This window comes from Phyllostomus discolor, chromosome 13 (genome assembly GCF_004126475.2).
Source record: "Phyllostomus discolor isolate MPI-MPIP mPhyDis1 chromosome 13, mPhyDis1.pri.v3, whole genome shotgun sequence".
NCBI lineage: Eukaryota > Metazoa > Chordata > Mammalia > Chiroptera > Phyllostomidae > Phyllostomus > Phyllostomus discolor.
This window is the reverse complement of record NC_040915.2, coordinates 29,732,910-29,751,192: the sequence shown is the minus strand read 5'-3', so window position 1 is coordinate 29,751,192 and position 18,283 is coordinate 29,732,910. Positions and strand designations below refer to the sequence as shown.

Here is an 18,283-nt window from a genome sequence, read left to right as displayed (position 1 = left end):
CAACCACTATCTGGAATGCTGCTTAATTAGGTGAAGGGGGTGTGAACAGAACTTCAGGTGGGCTGGATCTAAGGGTGACGTGGCCTTAAGGATGTCCATTCGTAGTGATGAGTCCAAGTGATGTGTCACAGTGCCTAAAGGTAAATTTTTAAGTGCACATTAAGCATATTTGTCATCATGTGCCTATTTTAAAAAAGCATTAGCTGGATTGAGCTCGGGCTGCGAGCCAAAGTGTCACAGGTTTGATTCCCAGCCAGGGCACATACCTGGGTTGCAGGCCACGGCCCCCAGCAACCATACATTGACGTTTCTCTCTCTCTCTCTCTTTCTTTCTCCCTCCCTTCCCTCTCTAAAAATAAATAAATAAAATCTTAAAAAAAAAAAACCCAACCATTAGCATAACAGCCATACTATTAAGGAGATTTTTTTCTGCTACCATACCTCTTTCTTTAGTGCTAAATTTAAACTGACACTGTAGAAATAGTTTTTTATTGTGGTTCTGCCATCACACTGCCAAAATAGTTTGTTGAACCCTAAGAGAAACAGAAAACCACCCAGCAAACTAATGCATTTCAATTACTTTATTAAAATGTATCTCCCTTAGTACCAAAACATAATGGTAGTTGGTTAGGTTACCTCTACCAACTCAAAGTTAACACGGATGTGATCAAAACATTGAAATGTATCAGCCTTTTGCGAAAACTGAGGTTATCCACAAAACATTGTTTACAAAGTACACTGTGGTTCTTTGGTTTACTTTCCAGTATGTATTTATTTATCCATAACATGATGTCAAAATTGGGTACAGTCATCCTGGGTGGACTCACGCTACACACCGCCCTGAGTAAACCACTCACGATGCTTAGCACTGTAGATCTATCTCCTTGCATGCACCGACTGACTAGAAAATCCCGAACACCACCTCGGTGACGTCGTGACTACAAAGATGTGTAGTTACTTACGACCATGTTCACACAGTGGGGGAAATTAGTGGAAGTACATTCCCTCCTTGAAGAAAATTCTAAATTAGAAGCGATGGTAGTTTTATAAAAACGGTTCTTAGTAAAAACTTCTGGAGTGTTAAATCAGTAAGTTTTCAGAGTGGTGTTAAATTTGAGTCACTAATACAATAAAACCAATTTTCTCATTTGGACTACATTGGAACAGATTTTGTATAAAAATTTTTTTTGTGGACACAAACATCACATGTTTTCTAGGAAAAACTGTAAAGATAAATTGATATGCCAAAATAGCTAAATGTGTAGTTTTGCTTTATATAAAATGCCCTCAAATTTAAATGTTAAGTCCCATGTAGCAATAAGGTCCACATCTCTGGATAATCTATTACGTTACAGGTGCTAAGAAACCATTTTCACTGGTTAAAATAGTGACCCTTATTGTATCTTAAAAGTGCATTTGTGAAATGTTGGTTTTGATATAAACCTCATTATTTAAAATTTAAGTTAAGTAGGTTTCCATTTTAAATACCACTGAAATAGACTGACCCAATATAAAAAGTTGGATCGATGTGAGGAATGAAGATTCACAGTTTACTTTACCAGACTTGTCATTCACATTTCACATGATGTTCTTGGCATTGTTTGTGTGCCTCAGATTAATTCAACTTGAATAAGCATAACTCCACTACAGCATAATGTTAATTAGGCAGTTTTCCCAAATCTGAGAACATCGATGCTAATCTACTTGTGATGTTTGAGGATGCACAGCTTAAATCCATTATAACATCATGGAATCCATTCTTCAGGATCGTGGAGAATGGCTTCACAGAAGAGCTTTTGTTGCTGTTATAATCCTATTTAAGCAAACAACAAGAAACATGTTATCAGATGTCTGCCTCACATAAATATTACAAACTGTTAAAAATGATTTACTGCTTATATATAAGATTCATAATCATGTCATGTATAGGTATGTTAAATGTCAACATTTAGTTTTGAATAGGAAAAGAGTTAAATCACGACTGTGAGTTCAAGTTAGATGGCAAGACTGTATGTCAGTGAAAATAAGGCCTGTACCTCCTTTCCAGTAGTCAAACTGCGACATTAACGATATACACTGTAGTATGCCCTGGTGGTTTCCAAACACCCAATGTGAAAACCATCTCCCGGAACTTATTTTTTCTTTAGATACAGCATCCAAGATCATACTGATTTTGCTTATAAGGTAACAGTCTCAGTCACCTGAAGGTGGTGCGGACTTTTGGTCCTGTGGTCCTCAGGCTTGTTGAACTTGACACGAGCCAGAGCTTGAGTCAGTATAAAGCAAAATGATGTGCAATTAAAAGTTACTGTTTTAGTGCTACTTTTAAAATTCAGGTTATTAAAGAGAATGCTGTTTTCTAAGCCAATAACTTAATGACGTGGCTAATGTACGTATCAAAGGTTGGCTAATTCCATACTGTTAGGGTGTTGCACCTTGAATGTAGTTAAGGCACTAAAATATTAGCTGACTAGACCAGTGATTTTCCGGTTGGCTAGTCCGACTCCATCTTGTTTATTTTGAAGGTAATTCAGATTAGAGTTCTTGAGTTGTAGAGGAAAATTATAGCATTAGAAAACTTTCTCTATATGGAGAATAACTGAACCAAATTTACCTACTAAGGAACCGTTTCAGGAATTGTTGGCAGGTGGCTTATTCTGTAGTAACTGTGCCTCAGTTGCCGTGCAGTTCGCCCAGAAACAATCCATTTCAACTTCTGGACGTTTGGTTTGGAGCACTTGTCCGACGAATACTCAGTTAAACACTTGGATACGAGCTCTTGCCAGAACGTCAAATCTCTGCCATTTATCTGTGCACAAATTAAAAAAAATTACTACTCAATTAAAAAAAGCCCTGTAGTAGTTAACTGCAGTAATAATCGCAGTCTTATGAACACATCTTTGCTCGCCAAAAAATATTTAAAGATAAGCTACTTAAGTTTCAAACACATGATATCACTTTACTTCAGGAGATAGTACAAGTTGTTTAGTTTCCTTTACAGTGTTAACAGGAATGACCTTGGCGTACCTTGGAATGTTTCTGAAGACATTCTACGTCTTCTGTTAACTCGACACACTTCTGTGCTTGGATCTCCAGCGCGATGATAGACAATGCCAACACAGAAGGCTAAAAGAGATACATTTTAAAGTAAATGTTGACCATAAAAACAGGTACATAAATAGGTTTACTCTTTACGTAAAATATTTACCTTTGCTTTAGAAAATATCATCCTGCAGTGGCATGCCTTAAGTTGAGCTTCTAATCTTTCAAAATTAAGGCTATTCCTCCTTTAAAAAAAGTGAGATTGATTTTATGTAGATAATTTCACATCTAGTCAAAAGATAACTTTTTAGAAAAATGGAGTCAATTTTAATATTAAGTTTGTACACATTTATAGAAAATTATTTGAAATTGGTAAGTCCTTTTCCTGCATGGATGTTAACTTCTTAAAGATGCCATACAGGAATTTTAAGTGATTTAGGACAAAAAAAAATATCATGCCACAACGATCTGAGTTTCTTTTTATTTTAATAAATCCATTTCTGCATCTACGGAATTTCCTTTTTCCGTAAATCGATAAGATGCTTACCTACTAGTTCTATAAGTTAGCTAGTCTATAAATGGAAAATGTAATATAAATAAAGGTTGAAGTGTCCTTTAGTCCCAAGAATTAGTCTTCACATAACTTCCAGAAGCTACTGACAACTGAAGCAATCGATAAGCTACCGACAGGCTACTGACAACCAAAAGCCTCCCTCCTGTTAGACAATGAAGTCAACTTCAAGGAGCTGCAGCTCCTTTGATAGGAATCTTCCCAGGACATTGAGTTTAAGCATCATCCAGACAATACAACTGATTTCCAAATGTCCTTGGTTCAGAACAAAGCGCACTCACCTTTCGAATGGTAAGTTCTCTTGAATGAGTGAATAATAGAGTTGCAGAAACTGAAAGGCAGTAGTAGCTTTGACTTTCCAGCACACCTTCTCCAACACAATCTTTTCCATTCTCATGAGGTCCGAGACCGTGAACCTATACTGGCTTATTCGGATCAAGTCACTGGCCAAGGGGACATTCCTTTCCTCCTCTAGGGACTTTACAGCCAGGTAGAAGCAGCTCAGTCCAACACACCCAAGGTGCTTGGGCTGTACCTAAAAAGACAGTAAGCCCATGTCTTTACTTCAATTAAAAACAAAAATCATAAAGGACCATGTAGAACCCACACTCACCATTAGGGAGATGTGTCTTTGTAGTATATTTGCTAACAGAAGGAATTAAAAAGATCAGCTGTGGCCTATCGACCCTTTGCGCCCCACCTGGAACCAATTTTGGAGTAACTGGACTAAGTTGTAGTATAATGTTGGGGTTCAGCACATAAAAATTCTTACTTTTTAGAAAATCACTCTAGAATGAATTGTAAGCACAGTGTTGTGGTTGGAACAAATAAGTTAACTGGTCAAAGGCTTAGATGAGGACTGAAACACCTTACAGCATATGCACGAAGTTTCTTCCCAGAATGCTGTGTTTTTCCAGGCTGTCCTCTTTGTAGTAAGACATGTAAATCAGTTTTTAAATACTATAGCATGTAACTTTCACTCCGCCTGTAAAGCTCTATCTGCTACCAAGCTCTTTTTTTTTTAATTCAACATTTTCTGAATGCCCCTCACGTGAGACAGTCAAAATTCTATCCACTCCTAAGCTGCAGTTCAAAAAAAACGAAGAAGCCTTTACCAGTGTTTGTGTTCTCCTCCTCCTGGAACCCTTCCAGCAAGGTCTTTGCCTCTTTGGAGGCATAATGTAATTACGTTTTTTATGTTCCATATTGCAGGATCGTTATTGGTACAAACATTCCCACAGAAGACTATAATATACTTAAGGGACAGATGTATTTATTCTATGCAACATTTATACATTCAAAGATAATGCCTGTACATGCTGTCTAAAGAGTTGTTTAATTAGTCTGTTGAACAAATTTCTTGAACCATCTAATTGAACAAATACAGTATTGAGTTCCTCCTTCCTAGGATACATTGTGTTAGGTACTGAGGACTAAAAGATGAGGATTTTTTTTAAAGATTTATTTATTTTTAGAGAGGGAAGGGAGGGGAGAGAGGGAGGGAGGGAGACAGAGAGAGGGAGAGGGAGGGATGGGGAGAGAGAGAGAGAGAGAGAGAGAGAGAGAGAGAGAGAGAGAGAGAGAGAGAGAGAGGGAGAGGGAGAGGGAGAGGGAGAAACACATCAATGTGCAGTTGCTGGGGGTTATGGCCTGCAACCCAGGCATGTACCCTAGCTGGGAATCCAACCTGTAACACTTCGGTTTGCAGCCCGCGCTCGATCCACTGAGCTACGCCAGCCAGGTAAAAGATGAGTTTTATTTGAATTGTCAGATAATCTCATTATCCACCAATGACCACGGGCACATAGAGAAGGTGATGTATTTGTAACAGTGAAAGGAGCTGTGAAAGATACACTGATGTCCTGCTTATCCAACATAGGAAATAATAATAATATAAATGCTTCTCCACCAGAAGATACTCTATTGTATGCAAGCAGAGGCTGGGAATGTCAAACTTATGCCAGACTTGAGTATGTCTAAGGCTAAAACAATTAGAATTTTATCCTTGAATGGAGATCTATATACTCTAATGACCAAGTGATTGATGGGATTAGAAGGGGGAAAAACCCACCCTCTCATTCTTAATCACAATCTAGCATTTTGCTGCTAACACATTTTTAAAATTTAAAGGGTATGTAAATGAAAACACCCAACCTATTAAGAAAGATTTTTATTTAATAACAGCCAACTCTCCTACTGGGAAACTGCAATTAATGATTTGATATTGGACAATTTTTCAGTGTCAAACATTTAATAAATAATGCATTACTCTTGATTATAATAAGAAAAAGCATTCATCAAATTTGTAGTATGGCCTATCTGCTGAAAATAAAAAGGTCAAGTTTATGAATACCAACCCAAAGCTAGCAATCTGCAAAACACATTGAGCCCAGTGAAGGAAAACTCAGGGTAATGTAGCTTTAAACATACCTTCATTTTGGACAGGAATCTGTCCAGTAAATTCACAGCTAGAGAAAACGTCTCTGTGTCGAAGCCAAAGAACTGAGTGAGGCTAAGAAGATCTTTCACTTCAAAGTCCCTCAGCCTTGCAGTCATCCGGAGGCCCTTATCGTGTGCAGATTCAATTAGTCTCAAGCCACAGACCTTTGGCTGACATTTCGGCTCCTGTTCCAACAGTGCATTCAGCTGGTGTAGCAGTTTCTGGGAGTCGGTTGTGGAGAGTACCTCTATCATCTATATATAGAACAAAGCCCAGAAAGGATGAGAACAGCCAGCCCTGCCTGCATTGTACTGTGCCAAGTGCTTGATACCATGTTTCCCCTCCCCCGATGGGGCTATGAATCTAAGTCACAGCAGAGAGCCATCTGTTGTGCCCACCCTCCCCCTAACCAGTTGGTCACATCCTAAATTGTGAGTTCCTAGACAATAAGCCCAGGTCTTACTTCTTTTTTCAAAAATTGCAAATCTTCCAAGAAACACTTGTCAAAGTCATTCACTGTCAAGAGAGAACTATGCATTGTAAGACAGGCTATCAAAACTCTGAAATTAGATGGCTGGTATATATTAACAATGTAAACTGTTCAAGTTAGATAATTCTGCTTAGTCCTTAGCTCTTCATTTGCCAAGTGGGTATGAGGTTATTCCCTACCTCACTTGATGTGTAGAATCTAAGAGGTCACCTGGGTGTAGAGCTTAGTGCATACAGTAGGTGCCTAATCAACACTGGACAACATTACTGAGCTTATTGCTACGTCTGTAAAATGATGCAACAATATCTTGTCTCTTTGGCTTCGAAGACTAAACAAGACGACTCCTATAGAGTTTAGCACACGGCGCTCAATGACTGTGAACCTTCACTGGTGTTGGGAAAGGAAGCTTAAAGGGTGTTATGGGAGCACGTAGAGGGACGGGAGGCTAACCTAGCCTGCAAGAGGAACGTGCAATTTTATCGCTTGTTAATATCGCACATTTATATGTCCTGGGGAACATGCTACGCCCTGGGCACACACAGGGTCCCTCCCCACACAACCGAAAGACCAAGAGTCATCTGTTCTCTCACTTGCTGGAGGAGGACACTTAGGGTTGGGCAGCCACTAACTTTATGGGTTCCGCTCTTTCGCCCCCGTGCTGATCCCCCGGGACCCGCCCTCCTGGGAGCATTTAGACCCCTCTGACCTGAGGCAGGTCGGATCTGGCCCCGCCCCTCCAGGCTCAGGCTAGCCCTGACTTGTTGCTGACCGCAGCGGGATCGCTAATCCAGGAACGGGGCGCGGGCCAGACTCATCTCTGACCCAGCGCCCCCTACCTTTCTCCCTACATGCCCCCTAGGTCCCCCCGCGGTCCCCCCAGCTCACCTTAGTCGCGAATGCGGCTCCTTCGCTGTAATCACCCTCCCCGGGCCTGCTCTCACCTCAGCCCACGATGTCAGATCCGAGAGGCCTAGGAGGCGAGGGGACTCGTGGGCAAGAGGGGAGAGGCCCGGGGAGGGGGAGCTGTCCTGGGTGGAGGGCTCCGCAGTGCCGCACAGACGACACCAACCTCCTCAGGGTCAGCTCGGAGCCGAAGGGACCCGGACCGGCCTCCCGAGTCTTTTATAGGAGGGCGGGGCCTTCCTACGAAGGGCTGGGTGGGTATTTTCATCACTAATTGGTGTAGTTCATTTGATGGATGGCCCCCGCGGACCAAAGAGGGCTGATCTGTAGAAGAGGCGTCAAATTCTCCGCCCCTTGAGACCACGCCCCCTACCTGTAAGCGTCTCTCATTGGAGAATTTTCCAATGTGTCAGTGAAGAGGAGGGAGAACGAAACGCTGCACCCACCAACCCTGGCCCGGGTAAGGTGTCTGCTGTCTGCAGGGGGCAGGATTGGCCGCGATGTCTTTCCAGAATGTACTGGGGCTTTTTGTTCGGTGCAGTTTAGTAGAGCGGCTCTGCCCTTTCTTTCTAAAAGTACCGTGGTTAGTTACCGAGAAAAAAAAAAAAAAAAAGGAAAGCCTGTGTTTTCATTAGGGATGGAGAGGTGGTGGAGAGCTTTCTTTGTGAGCTTTGAAAGTCAATTGATCCTTGCCTTACTTTGCTTTTTGTATAATTTGTCAAAGACTGGAGTTGGGCTACATAAATTCTTGGTCTTACTCAAATTTTGTGAATTTGATGTTTTAGCCAATTGAAATAGAAAAGTTGGTAGTTTTCCCGTGGCTTAAAATGAAAAGCGTTCCGTTGACTCTAAGAGGACCACGTAGGCAAAATAATTGTTGTGACTGAATCTCAGTTCACAGATCTCTGTGGGAAGAAGTATTATTCTTTTTATTTACTGCAAATGAACTTAACATCTAATTATGAGTCTTTGCCAGGCCAGTGGGCAAATAATGAGTTAGAAGCCTCTGAACACCCTCCCCCCTCCCTCCCAGATTGTCACAAATGAGACCCCGTGTACATTAAAAGGACTGGTGAGCAAGGAGTCATTTATCAGTTTTCATGGATTGTACCTGATGTCTCTGTTCTCATGGCCTCTTCCTAGTTAGCAGCTATGTGGGCTTTGAAGAAGTGAAAATCTAGAACACTTGCTGGCATCTCCGCCATGTGTTTCCCTGGAGCAATGCCACAGAACCAAGCTCTGAAATGGGGGCAGAGTTGTGGGGAGGATGAGGAATGGAAAAGTGGGGAGAAACAGTTAATATGGCAAGATAAAACTTCAGCCACATTGTGAGGTCAATTTGATATGTTGGCCTTGCAAGTGGGAAAGTGGCCTGGGTTCCCCGTGAAGATAAACTTGTGAATAGTAGTGGGCAATGTAAAACATTTACAGTGATTTGTGAGTTTACAAATAAGTGTTTCTCTGTTTGGTGTTTAGTGACTAAATTAGAACTATATATACACATGCACTCATTTATTAATATCTATTGAACACATAAAATGTGCCAGCAGAGAAATAATATAGTGGTCCCGGTCCTTGTGGACCATGTAGTCTTATGGACAATATAAAAGCATAGACTTTGGAATACAACGGACTTTTCTGACTTATTTTCAGATTGCAGGCTACTGACTAGAAAAAATTTTTCTCAAAACGGGAAGTAAAAGGTTTTACTCACCTGGGGACTGAGAGGATTAAATAGTACAAAGTACATGAAAAGAGAGGTACTGTGCTCAGAACACAGTGCTTGACAGAACTAACATTTCTTTTGAAAGGTCTTGTTTAAACACACATGTGATTGTGTTTTCTCTATTGTTAGACTTAGTCTCCTATTCTCTGCCTAGAATCAGAGTATTAGAATTATTTAGCACTAATAAAAGCATCTAAATTGCATATACTAATTTTTATACTTTATACTTGAAATTTTCTCATGAAGCTTTAGATCATACGTCATTGTTCATGTAATTAAATTGTTTTCTCTCACACTAGGATCTTGTTATTACTTTGTATTAAAATTTGAAATCCTGTATATCAAAAAAAATGGTTTCAATAGCACTGGAGAAAAATCAATGAAGTCAAGTGAACATTCTTTACTTTTTCTCTTTCCCCTCACCCCCACTGTCATTTTTATTCCATAAAATTCGAATACAGACTATCATTTAAATAATTTAAAAGACCTACTTAGCAAAATGTGCAAATGTAAGACTCAATGATGACCCTTGTAAAGGAAAGAAATGAGCTGTTCATTTACTATGACTTTATTTTTAAAGATATATAGATTTAGTAACGATTTTTTCCTGAGGATTTGTGCAAATGACTGACTTCTAGGGTATTTTCTAGGCTGCATGCTATCTATATGCAGCTGCCATCTTCATACTCATCTCCATCACCAACAGTTAAGTGCAGCGAGAGCCGAAGCTCAAAAGAAAATGGCCTTGAGACTGGGCAAGAATCCCAGACATTAACAGGAGGACTTAATAATAATCTCTACATTGTAGACTGCAGAAATGCCTTTGAGCAATACGAATTAAAACTGGCAGGTGTGGGCCCTGGGCAGCGTAGCTCAGCTGGTTGGAGTGCACCCTGGAAGCCAGGAGGTGGCAGGTCAGGGCACGTGCCTGCGTTGTGGGCGTGGTCCCCAGTCAGGACCAGCCAGAGGGAACAGAGTGATGTTGCCCTCTCACGTGGATGTTTCTGTCTCTCCCTCTCTCCCTTCCCCTCTCTCTAAAATCAATGAAGATGTCTTCAGGTGAGGGTTAAAAAACAACAACAACAAGAAACAAGCAGGTGTTAGCCATGGTGGTGTGTCACACCCTGCCTGGACTCATAGGGAATTCCTCACTGATTATGTTCGCATCCTGGAGACGGGAGGAGACTTTGCACTTCACCCTCTGTTCAGGCTCCCCATCGATGTCCGGAAGTTTTGGACGTAGGCTCGGCTAGCCATGAGGAAAGCTGGGAAAGTAAGGATCTAAAAGATCTCAGCTATGTCCCTTCCCTCTACTTTGTGATCCTTCCTGGAATTACTTATTACAGACCCCTGTCACCTCTTCGACTCTTCTCTAGTGCAGTTGCTCTTTTTCATTTGAAGAGAAGCTGCTTGGCCGTAGCATCCCTGGAATTATGTATAGTCTGGGTGTTGGTAGGGAGGCAGGGAGAATGATACATAGAAAAACTATGTATCCTTGCCAGTGGAAGATCCTAGCTACCTAAAATACAGGAACCCCTCTCAATTAATTGAGGCTTTACTATATTCCATGAAAAGCTAAACTTTGGTTCAAGTAAACCACTGCTACATAAAGACACTGGGAGACATTAGGGAGAATACGCCTGCTCTCTAGAATTTAGGCCATAAATTCTCTGCTGAGTGCAGGGCTCAAATCCAAGGTCAGCCAATAATAAAAAGGTTTTGCATTTATATTCTATTTCCCATGTGCTAGGCTATATGCTGAACTTGAACATACATGATTTTATTTAGTCCTCTAACAACTCTGATGTTGTTATTATTATTCTCTACAAAGATGAGGGATATTTTGTATATAACTCGATTTTAAATAAAAAAAAGTTAAATAATGACAGAAAGAGCCATGGGGGGGGGAAGTATTTGACTACTGGAACAATCCAAGTCTCCACGTGACACTAATCAATTTACATTTGGTCTGCTATATTGCTATAGAAGCTCCTAGTCAAATACTCACAGACTACAATGGGAGAAAACATAAAGGAGCAGAAATCCTGTGTATTTAGCCTTCTTAAAATTCTTTGAATGGATGTAAAAAAATATCACTAAATCCTTTGTAAATGTTTATATTTTCTACATCGATTTTATATTCATAATATCCAGTTTCAAATTAAATGGACTCTTTTTGATTTAAAATATTCTGTCTTGTCAAGTTTAGAAGCTTTATATCAGAACTGACATAGGAATAATAAAACATGAATTTTTTGTACCCATATGTAGTTAAAATATGATGGAATGAGGCACCATTTGCTCAAGACTTCTTAAAATATCTAGCTGTTGTTGGAAGTCACCCATGCATAGATTCAGCTCAAATAGAACAAACACTTTAAGGCAGATTATAGAAGTTTCTATTTTTAATGGAAATATACATATATGGAATTATCTTCTGGAAGGCGGCGGCTTGTAGTACAGGCTTCCCCCTCTAGGCGAGTGTTCTAGGAACCCATTTGTCTCGTGTACCAGCTGGTGGTGTTATGAGACACAGCGTTCACTTTCAGTGAGTTGTTTTTGAAGACTCGACGCATTTGCCCATTTCATGATGGGTGGTTCACAAGTGCATCTGCCCACACCGCACTGCACGTGAAGCAGTTTTTGACTATAAAACAGTTCCACCCCTATGCCCCACCCTGCCTGTTCACTGGACCTTGCCCCAAGCAACTTTTTTTGTTGTTTTGTTTCCCTGGGTTAAAAAAGTCCTCAAAGAGAAACATTCTGGTGATGTAGAAGAGGTGAAAAAAAAAAAAAACCAGCAGAAGCACCAAAAGTCATCAAAATTGATGAGTTCAAATACTTTTTGAGCAGTGGAAAACCATCTCGATAGGTGTATTGCATCAAATGGAGAGTACTTTGAAGGTGACTGAGATTTAAACATGTAAAAAAATACGCAATTTTTAATAAACAAATTCCAGTTTTGGGGGTCCCCCCTGTATTTATATCATGCAAGGATACTTGCAGTCTGTATGGGCATTAAAATACTTGGATGTAATAAATAATACTGCCAAATATCCTTAAAACAGCTTTTCAGATAAGATATCTCTTGTCACTCCTGGCCTTGTGGAAGAACTTTTTTTGGGGGGGTGGGAGGGAATCTGCTTAATTATTAAAAATAAATATTTACATTGAAATACAGTTAATTTAGTAGCTTCTTTTACATTTTCACACTTTGAAAGGAGCCACAAGGACTTCCTTCATATTTTCAGCAGTTGCATTGCTAAAGATCCCATCTCCATTCCATAGGAAATGGATTACATTCAATTACTCCTCACAACAGTCGGCTGGAAGATTACTCCATTACTTTTGAAGGACTGGTTGGGTTGGCATCTGCAATGGTAGCCAAATAAATGAGATTTCTGTGTAACACATGTTGCTACTGGATGCACTCATTCCCCCGGCCTTTGTTCTGATACTCCATGACACAGCGGATCAGCGGGTCAGTCTCCTCCAGGAGCCGCAGGATCATCTCCTGGTCGACTTGCGCCTTGCCTCTCAGCCAGTCTGGTACGAAGGCCACAGACATTGCGGGAAGCCAGGCTGGAACCAGGGCTCAGGCCCGGTGAACCCCCGCGCAGCTACACCACAACCACGCAGCAGCTCCAGACACCTTACAGCTGCAGAACCAGAAGAACTGATGACTACAAGCAGCAGTTAGGTTGAGGCACTAAGTGTTGGGTTACGTTTGGATGTCAGTTTTCTCAGTTACTAGTTCAGAGACTCAGTACTTTTGTGTTTTAGTCCTCCCCCTCCTGCGGTTTTGCTTTCTGAGGTTTCAGGTAGGGTCTGAAAATATTGAGTGGAAAATCTCGTAAATAAACAACCCATACGTCTTAAACTGTGCACTCTCTGGAGTAGTGTGATGAACTCTCGCGAGTCCCACTCCGCCGCCCTGGACGTGAATCCCGTCCGCATCACGTGTCTCCACGCTGCGGAGGCTCCTGCCAATCAGGCTCTTCGTTGTCAGGTCCTCTGGCGAGGTATGGCGGAGCTTGTGTCCAAGTCCCCTTTGTTTTACTTAATCATGGCCCCAAAGGACAGGAGCGGCCATTCTGGCAGTTTGGAGATGCCAAAGAGGAGCTGCAGAGTGCTTCCTTTGAGTGAAACGGTGAAAGTTCTCCACCTAATAAGAAATGAGAAAATATTGTTTGCCGAGGTTGCTGAAATCTACGGTAAGAACGAATCTTATATCTATGAAATTGCGAGAAAGGAACAAAAACTGTGCTAGTTAAGCACAGTTTTGCACTTCAGACTGCAAAAGTTATGGTCACAACGAGTGACAAGTGTTTCATTAAGATGGAAAAGGCGTTACTTTTGTGGGTGGAAGGTATGACGTCATCCTGACTTGCTGATCCTCCCATTCGTCAATCATAGCTACTACGTCATCTCATTGCGTCAACGTTGTGTCCTCTCACGTCATCCCCAGGAAAGGGTGAGTGCAGCACAATGAGATATTTCAAGAGAGAGAAACCACATTCACATAACCTTATTACAGTGTATTGTTATAATTGTTCTATTTCACTATTAGTTATTGTTAACCTCTTACTGTACCTAATTTATAAGTTATACTTCCTCGTAGCTATTTATGTATAGGAAAAAACATAGTATATCTAGGTTTCAGTACTGTCCATGGTTTTAGTCACCCAGGGGGGGTCTTGGAGCGTGTCCTCTGCCAATGAGGGAGACCACTGTAACTGGGAATCAACGGCAGGGCAATGTCAAAGTCAAAGGTGGCTGTGAAGATTAATTGAACTAATAGTTGGAACAAACACATGTAAGGGTTCAATAAATGTTAGGTATTCTTTTCTGTAGAAATATGTAATCTTCAAGGGTTGCTGCTTGTCAATGACTAATATTTATTATTATTTGTTTATTTTTCAATTACAGTTTACACTCAATATTATTCTGTATTCATTTCAGAATGACAGATGTAGAGTGAAGTGGTCAGAAAATCATGTACTTTTCAGAGTGGTCCCCCCGATATTTCAAATACCCACCTGGACCCATGCACGGTTACCACGGTGTTAGTGACTATTTCCTAGGCTGTAATCTACAACTCCATGATTCTGTAGCTACCCATTTGTCTTAATCAAACTGCACCTTTTCACCCAGCCCCCAAGCCCCATCTCCCCTCTGATGACCATCAGTCTGTTCTCTGTATTTTTGAGTCTGTTTCTATTTTGGTTTGTTTATTTTGTTCTCTAGATCCCACACATAAATACAGGGGTGGGCAAGAGGGGGTTTACAGTGTGAATAAAAGTTTACAGTGAAATAAAGTTTATTCTTATATGAGTATTATTATAATCACAACCTGCATGACTTTTTCCATAGAAACAACTGTAAACCCACTTTGGCCCACTCATATGGTATTTGTCTTTCTCTCTGACACTTCCCTCGGCACAATACCCTTCAGTGACTAAATACACTTAAACTGAGCAATATTTTCAGGATCTCTGCTCTTCGTTACTCACAATAATAAGTCTGCCAGTTGTTCTGAAGTTAAAGCGGGAATTCATCTCATAGCATGCCAGATATAAGCCTTCATAAACCAGAAGGAGTTGGCTTAATACAAATCACCTAAAAAGCAGAAACCAATGTTTGAGATTTTCCTCTAGTCCTGCTTCTGTTAAGGATTCCTTAAGTGGATTCTCCCTTACACATGAAAGTGTCTGATGATTCTCATCAAGAGGTAATGGTATCTTCTATTTCTTATTAAACTTCATAGCTTACAAAGGGCTTTCACAGTCCAATGTTCTTTTTTTTTCTTTTATTTCCTGTGTGTTTGGTATCATATCCAAAAAAAGCATCGCCAAATCCAATGTTGTTAAGCCTTTCTCCTGTTTTCTTCTAAAAGTTTTGTATTGTTTTAGCCTACCCAAAGTAAGTAGAAAAAGTCTTCTTTTTTCTCTTCATGTTGTAATCCTTCATGGCTAATCTGAGAAATTAACTTGTACCAATGTTAATGTTACTCCTGTTGGTTATCTATGACTACTTAAGAAACACCTCAAAGCTAAGTGACTTAAAACAAGGATGTCATTGCTTACTAACCAATCTGCATTCAGCTGGAGTTGGCTAGGATGGCTGGGCGGCTGGTAGCTGGAATTCTCTGAAGGGTCGCTCACTCACTCATTCGCATGGGGCTGTCTGGGACTTCAGCTCTGGCTGTGGCCACAGTATTTACATGTGACTTTTCCTTATGGCTTCTGGGCTTCCTCACGGCGTGGTGGCTGGGTTCCCAGGAGGACTACCTGATAGACAGACAGACAGAGAGAGAGAGAGAGAGACAGCGAGAGGGCAGTCAGAAGCCTTATTGTTTTGTGTGAATTAGTGTCTGAAGTCACACCACATTCCTTCTCTGGTTCTCTGTGGGTCGAGTAGCCTGGCCCAGTTCAAGGGAAGGGAAAATAAGCCCCACTTCTCGATGGAAAGCTGCAAGGTTCTGGAGGAGTACATAAGACCAGATACAGGGCTGTGGCTATTTTTGGAAAATACAATCTTCATACCTCCTAATGGCCATGTACAAAGTTTTAAATGGCAACATCAAAATATAAAGAAATGATGGTTAAAGTGGGAGCTTCCGGCAATAAAGCACACCTCTGGCAGAGATAGTTAGGCAGCTCTTTCAATAACATTCGGGAGGCAAGCATATATTCTGCAATACATGGGCTAGTTCTGAAAGAGAAGGATGAACTCGCTAATGATTAGGTGAACCAAGCTTTCCATGCAAATTCTTCCAAAGAATTTTTTTTACACTCATTCATTTCAGGATTAGAAAGGAATGTTCTAATAAGTTCCCTTATCTTTGCTGCTTAAACTACAGGGATATTGCCAAATGAAATAGTCAGGATGTTACCAGTGTGAGTTGTTTTTGAAAACTCTGAAGCCACCTAATTATAAAATTGGTCAACTTTAGAGAATTTGAAAGAGGTATGTTGAGAAATATATCGAAGGAAGTCAGAAAAGCACATGGATTTGAAGGTCATGGAGAATTCTATGGAGAAAGCGTGATTCTGTGGCAATTGGGTGCCAAGAATAAGGCAGTTCTGTTATAAAACAACAAGGGGGGGCGCCTGGGATGATATACCATTACCCGAAAGGAACCCCCAGGTTCATTATATCTGCCGCCTATAGAAAAATGTCTCTCAATGCCAGAGATTCATGAAAAGGAAGGGAAATGTTTATTTAATGGTATACAGACTTAAAGTAGTGACCTATATCTTCATCAAAATCCCAAAGTCCCTTAAAACATCCACAAACACACACAGTCCTTCCTTCCCCCTTTGCCCAGTCTGGGGTACCGTATCTCAGGGAAGGAAATAGAAGTCCGTGGTTTAGGCAGCCTCCAGTTCTTCCCAGTAATCCGTCTCAGCTGGTAGGCCTCCCTCGGTTTCCGGCGCCATCAGCTGTGTTGCCGGGATCTCTGCTAAAGCCGGGTGGTGGTTCCCCCTTCTAAAGCCGCAGGGGTCCCCACTCCGGCAAAGCTGCGTGGTTCTCTCTCCACTGCCCCAGCTGTGTGGTCCTCTCTGCACAATGGCCACGAGGGTCTCCAATCTGCCAAAGCTGTGTGGTTCTCCCCGCGACGGCTGCCGAGTCTCCGTTTAAATCCCTGCGCCAATCCTCCTCTGCAGCCCCATTTCCGACCCCTCCCACCATCAGCTACACTTGCTAGCCCTCTCCTATCCTTCTAGCTTTAGTGGACTGCCATCGTGAGTCTGGGCAGGCCTGGCCCCATGTCATGGAGCCAGTCTTCTCCAAGTTCCCATGCAGGCGCTGTAACAGCTATTTAACATATCTATGTAACAAGTTAAAGGTTATAGATATGTTAAATGACCACACCAGAGGTTAGCTGCAAGGCTGTTGCTGTACAAAACAGCTCTCAATGGCCCTGCTCCATTTGTCCCTTCCCCCAACCCACACCTGTGGCCGGTGGGGGTGGTGCAGGAACATCCTAATATTTCCTGGACACCTTGAGTTCTGGACCCCATTTCAAATCCCTATCTGGGGCCCTCCTCTTGGCTGCACCCTGTTGGAGTTCCTTGTTCATGCTGTTTTTGAACTTAAAGTGTAAGAGACTTTATTTGTGTAACCAGGTCTGATTATTTCATGGTCAATGTGTGCCTACTGAGAAAGTTCCTTATACCTCTGGGGAAAAGAACTACTCCAAAATTTTATTGTTTGTCACTTTTCTGCCAATCAAGTCTTGCATTGAGGGTGTTTTTTAAAAATTTTTATTTGATTATTCTTATTTTTTATTAGAGGTACTTTTAAAAGGGTTCAGAGTTCTGGTTCTTAAATACAAAAGGTTTGGTTTTCATTCGTTGAACCACTGGATGGCAGCCTTGTGCTACTTTTCAAGCAGTCAGAAAAGTCAAAGTTCAGGAGGAAAAAAAGGGAGCCTAGGAGTTTGTTTGGATGCCAGCTCATTCATTTCTATCTTGCACGTGGGTTTGACATTGTTTTCTGGATTTCTTCCATTCATTATGACACTCAGAGTTTTTTGTTCACTGAGAGGCAGAGAGCCAAAGCTTTAATTAAACCACGGGGGCACTGTTTTTGTGACTACCTTGCGCTGGGCACTTTAATGAATTGTTTCATTTAATTCTCCTAACATCCCCATGAAATAAGAAGTATTACCTCTCCCTTTACACTGGTAAAAACTGAGGGTCAGAGAGGTTTAGCAAGACTACCCAGCTGAAAGATAGTCCTGAGTTTGCAACCTAGGTTTGCTTAAGTTATTTCAATATTAAGTTGTTTGAATATTCCCTTGAGGGATATTCATTGAAATTAATATTTTTTGAAATCTCAGTAAATGACAGCTAGAGTCAACCCCAAGTTTTACAATATAGAAATGATACATACAGCTTTCAGATAACTGTTCTTCATGTGCCAACATGATAAGTTTAATTGGTTTTACTTGCTAGGATGGCATTTTAGCTTTTTCTAGACTTGTTACAGAAAATAAACTATTTTAATTAAGACTGAGAAATAAACATTTCTGATTTTTGCTTCAAAGCTCATACAAATTTAGGTGTGATTTTTTTATGGAGTACAGCATCTAACATTTTCTAC

At 41.0% G+C, this 18,283-nt stretch overlaps 1 protein-coding gene and 1 pseudogene across 3 annotated transcripts; both read right to left on the bottom strand.

Annotated features, from left to right (window-relative positions):
* Positions 1–566: 566 nt before the first annotated feature.
* CCNG1 (cyclin G1) lies at positions 567–7,684 on the bottom strand. 3 transcript variants are annotated; one of them, XM_028528285.1, is made up of 7 exons: positions 7,429–7,684; positions 6,044–6,307; positions 3,895–4,148; positions 3,209–3,287; positions 3,028–3,126; positions 2,615–2,809; positions 567–1,813 (listed from the first exon to the last, which is right to left on the bottom strand). In XM_028528285.1, exons 2-6 carry the CDS (start codon positions 6,305–6,307, stop codon positions 2,618–2,620), a joined length of 888 nt encoding a protein of 295 aa, XP_028384086.1. In that variant the 5' UTR covers positions 7,429–7,684; the 3' UTR covers positions 567–1,813; positions 2,615–2,617. The 3 variants fall into 3 exon arrangements, with proteins under 3 accessions (XP_028384086.1, XP_035870239.1, XP_035870240.1); XM_036014346.1 differs by having other exon boundaries at positions 2,619–2,809; positions 7,429–7,669; XM_036014347.1 differs by lacking the exon at positions 6,044–6,307 and having other exon boundaries at positions 7,429–7,668.
* A 4,622-nt stretch (positions 7,685–12,306) lies between these two features.
* On the bottom strand, positions 12,307–12,862 carry LOC114509908 (annotated as a pseudogene).
* Between the last annotated feature and the right edge of the window lie 5,421 nt (positions 12,863–18,283).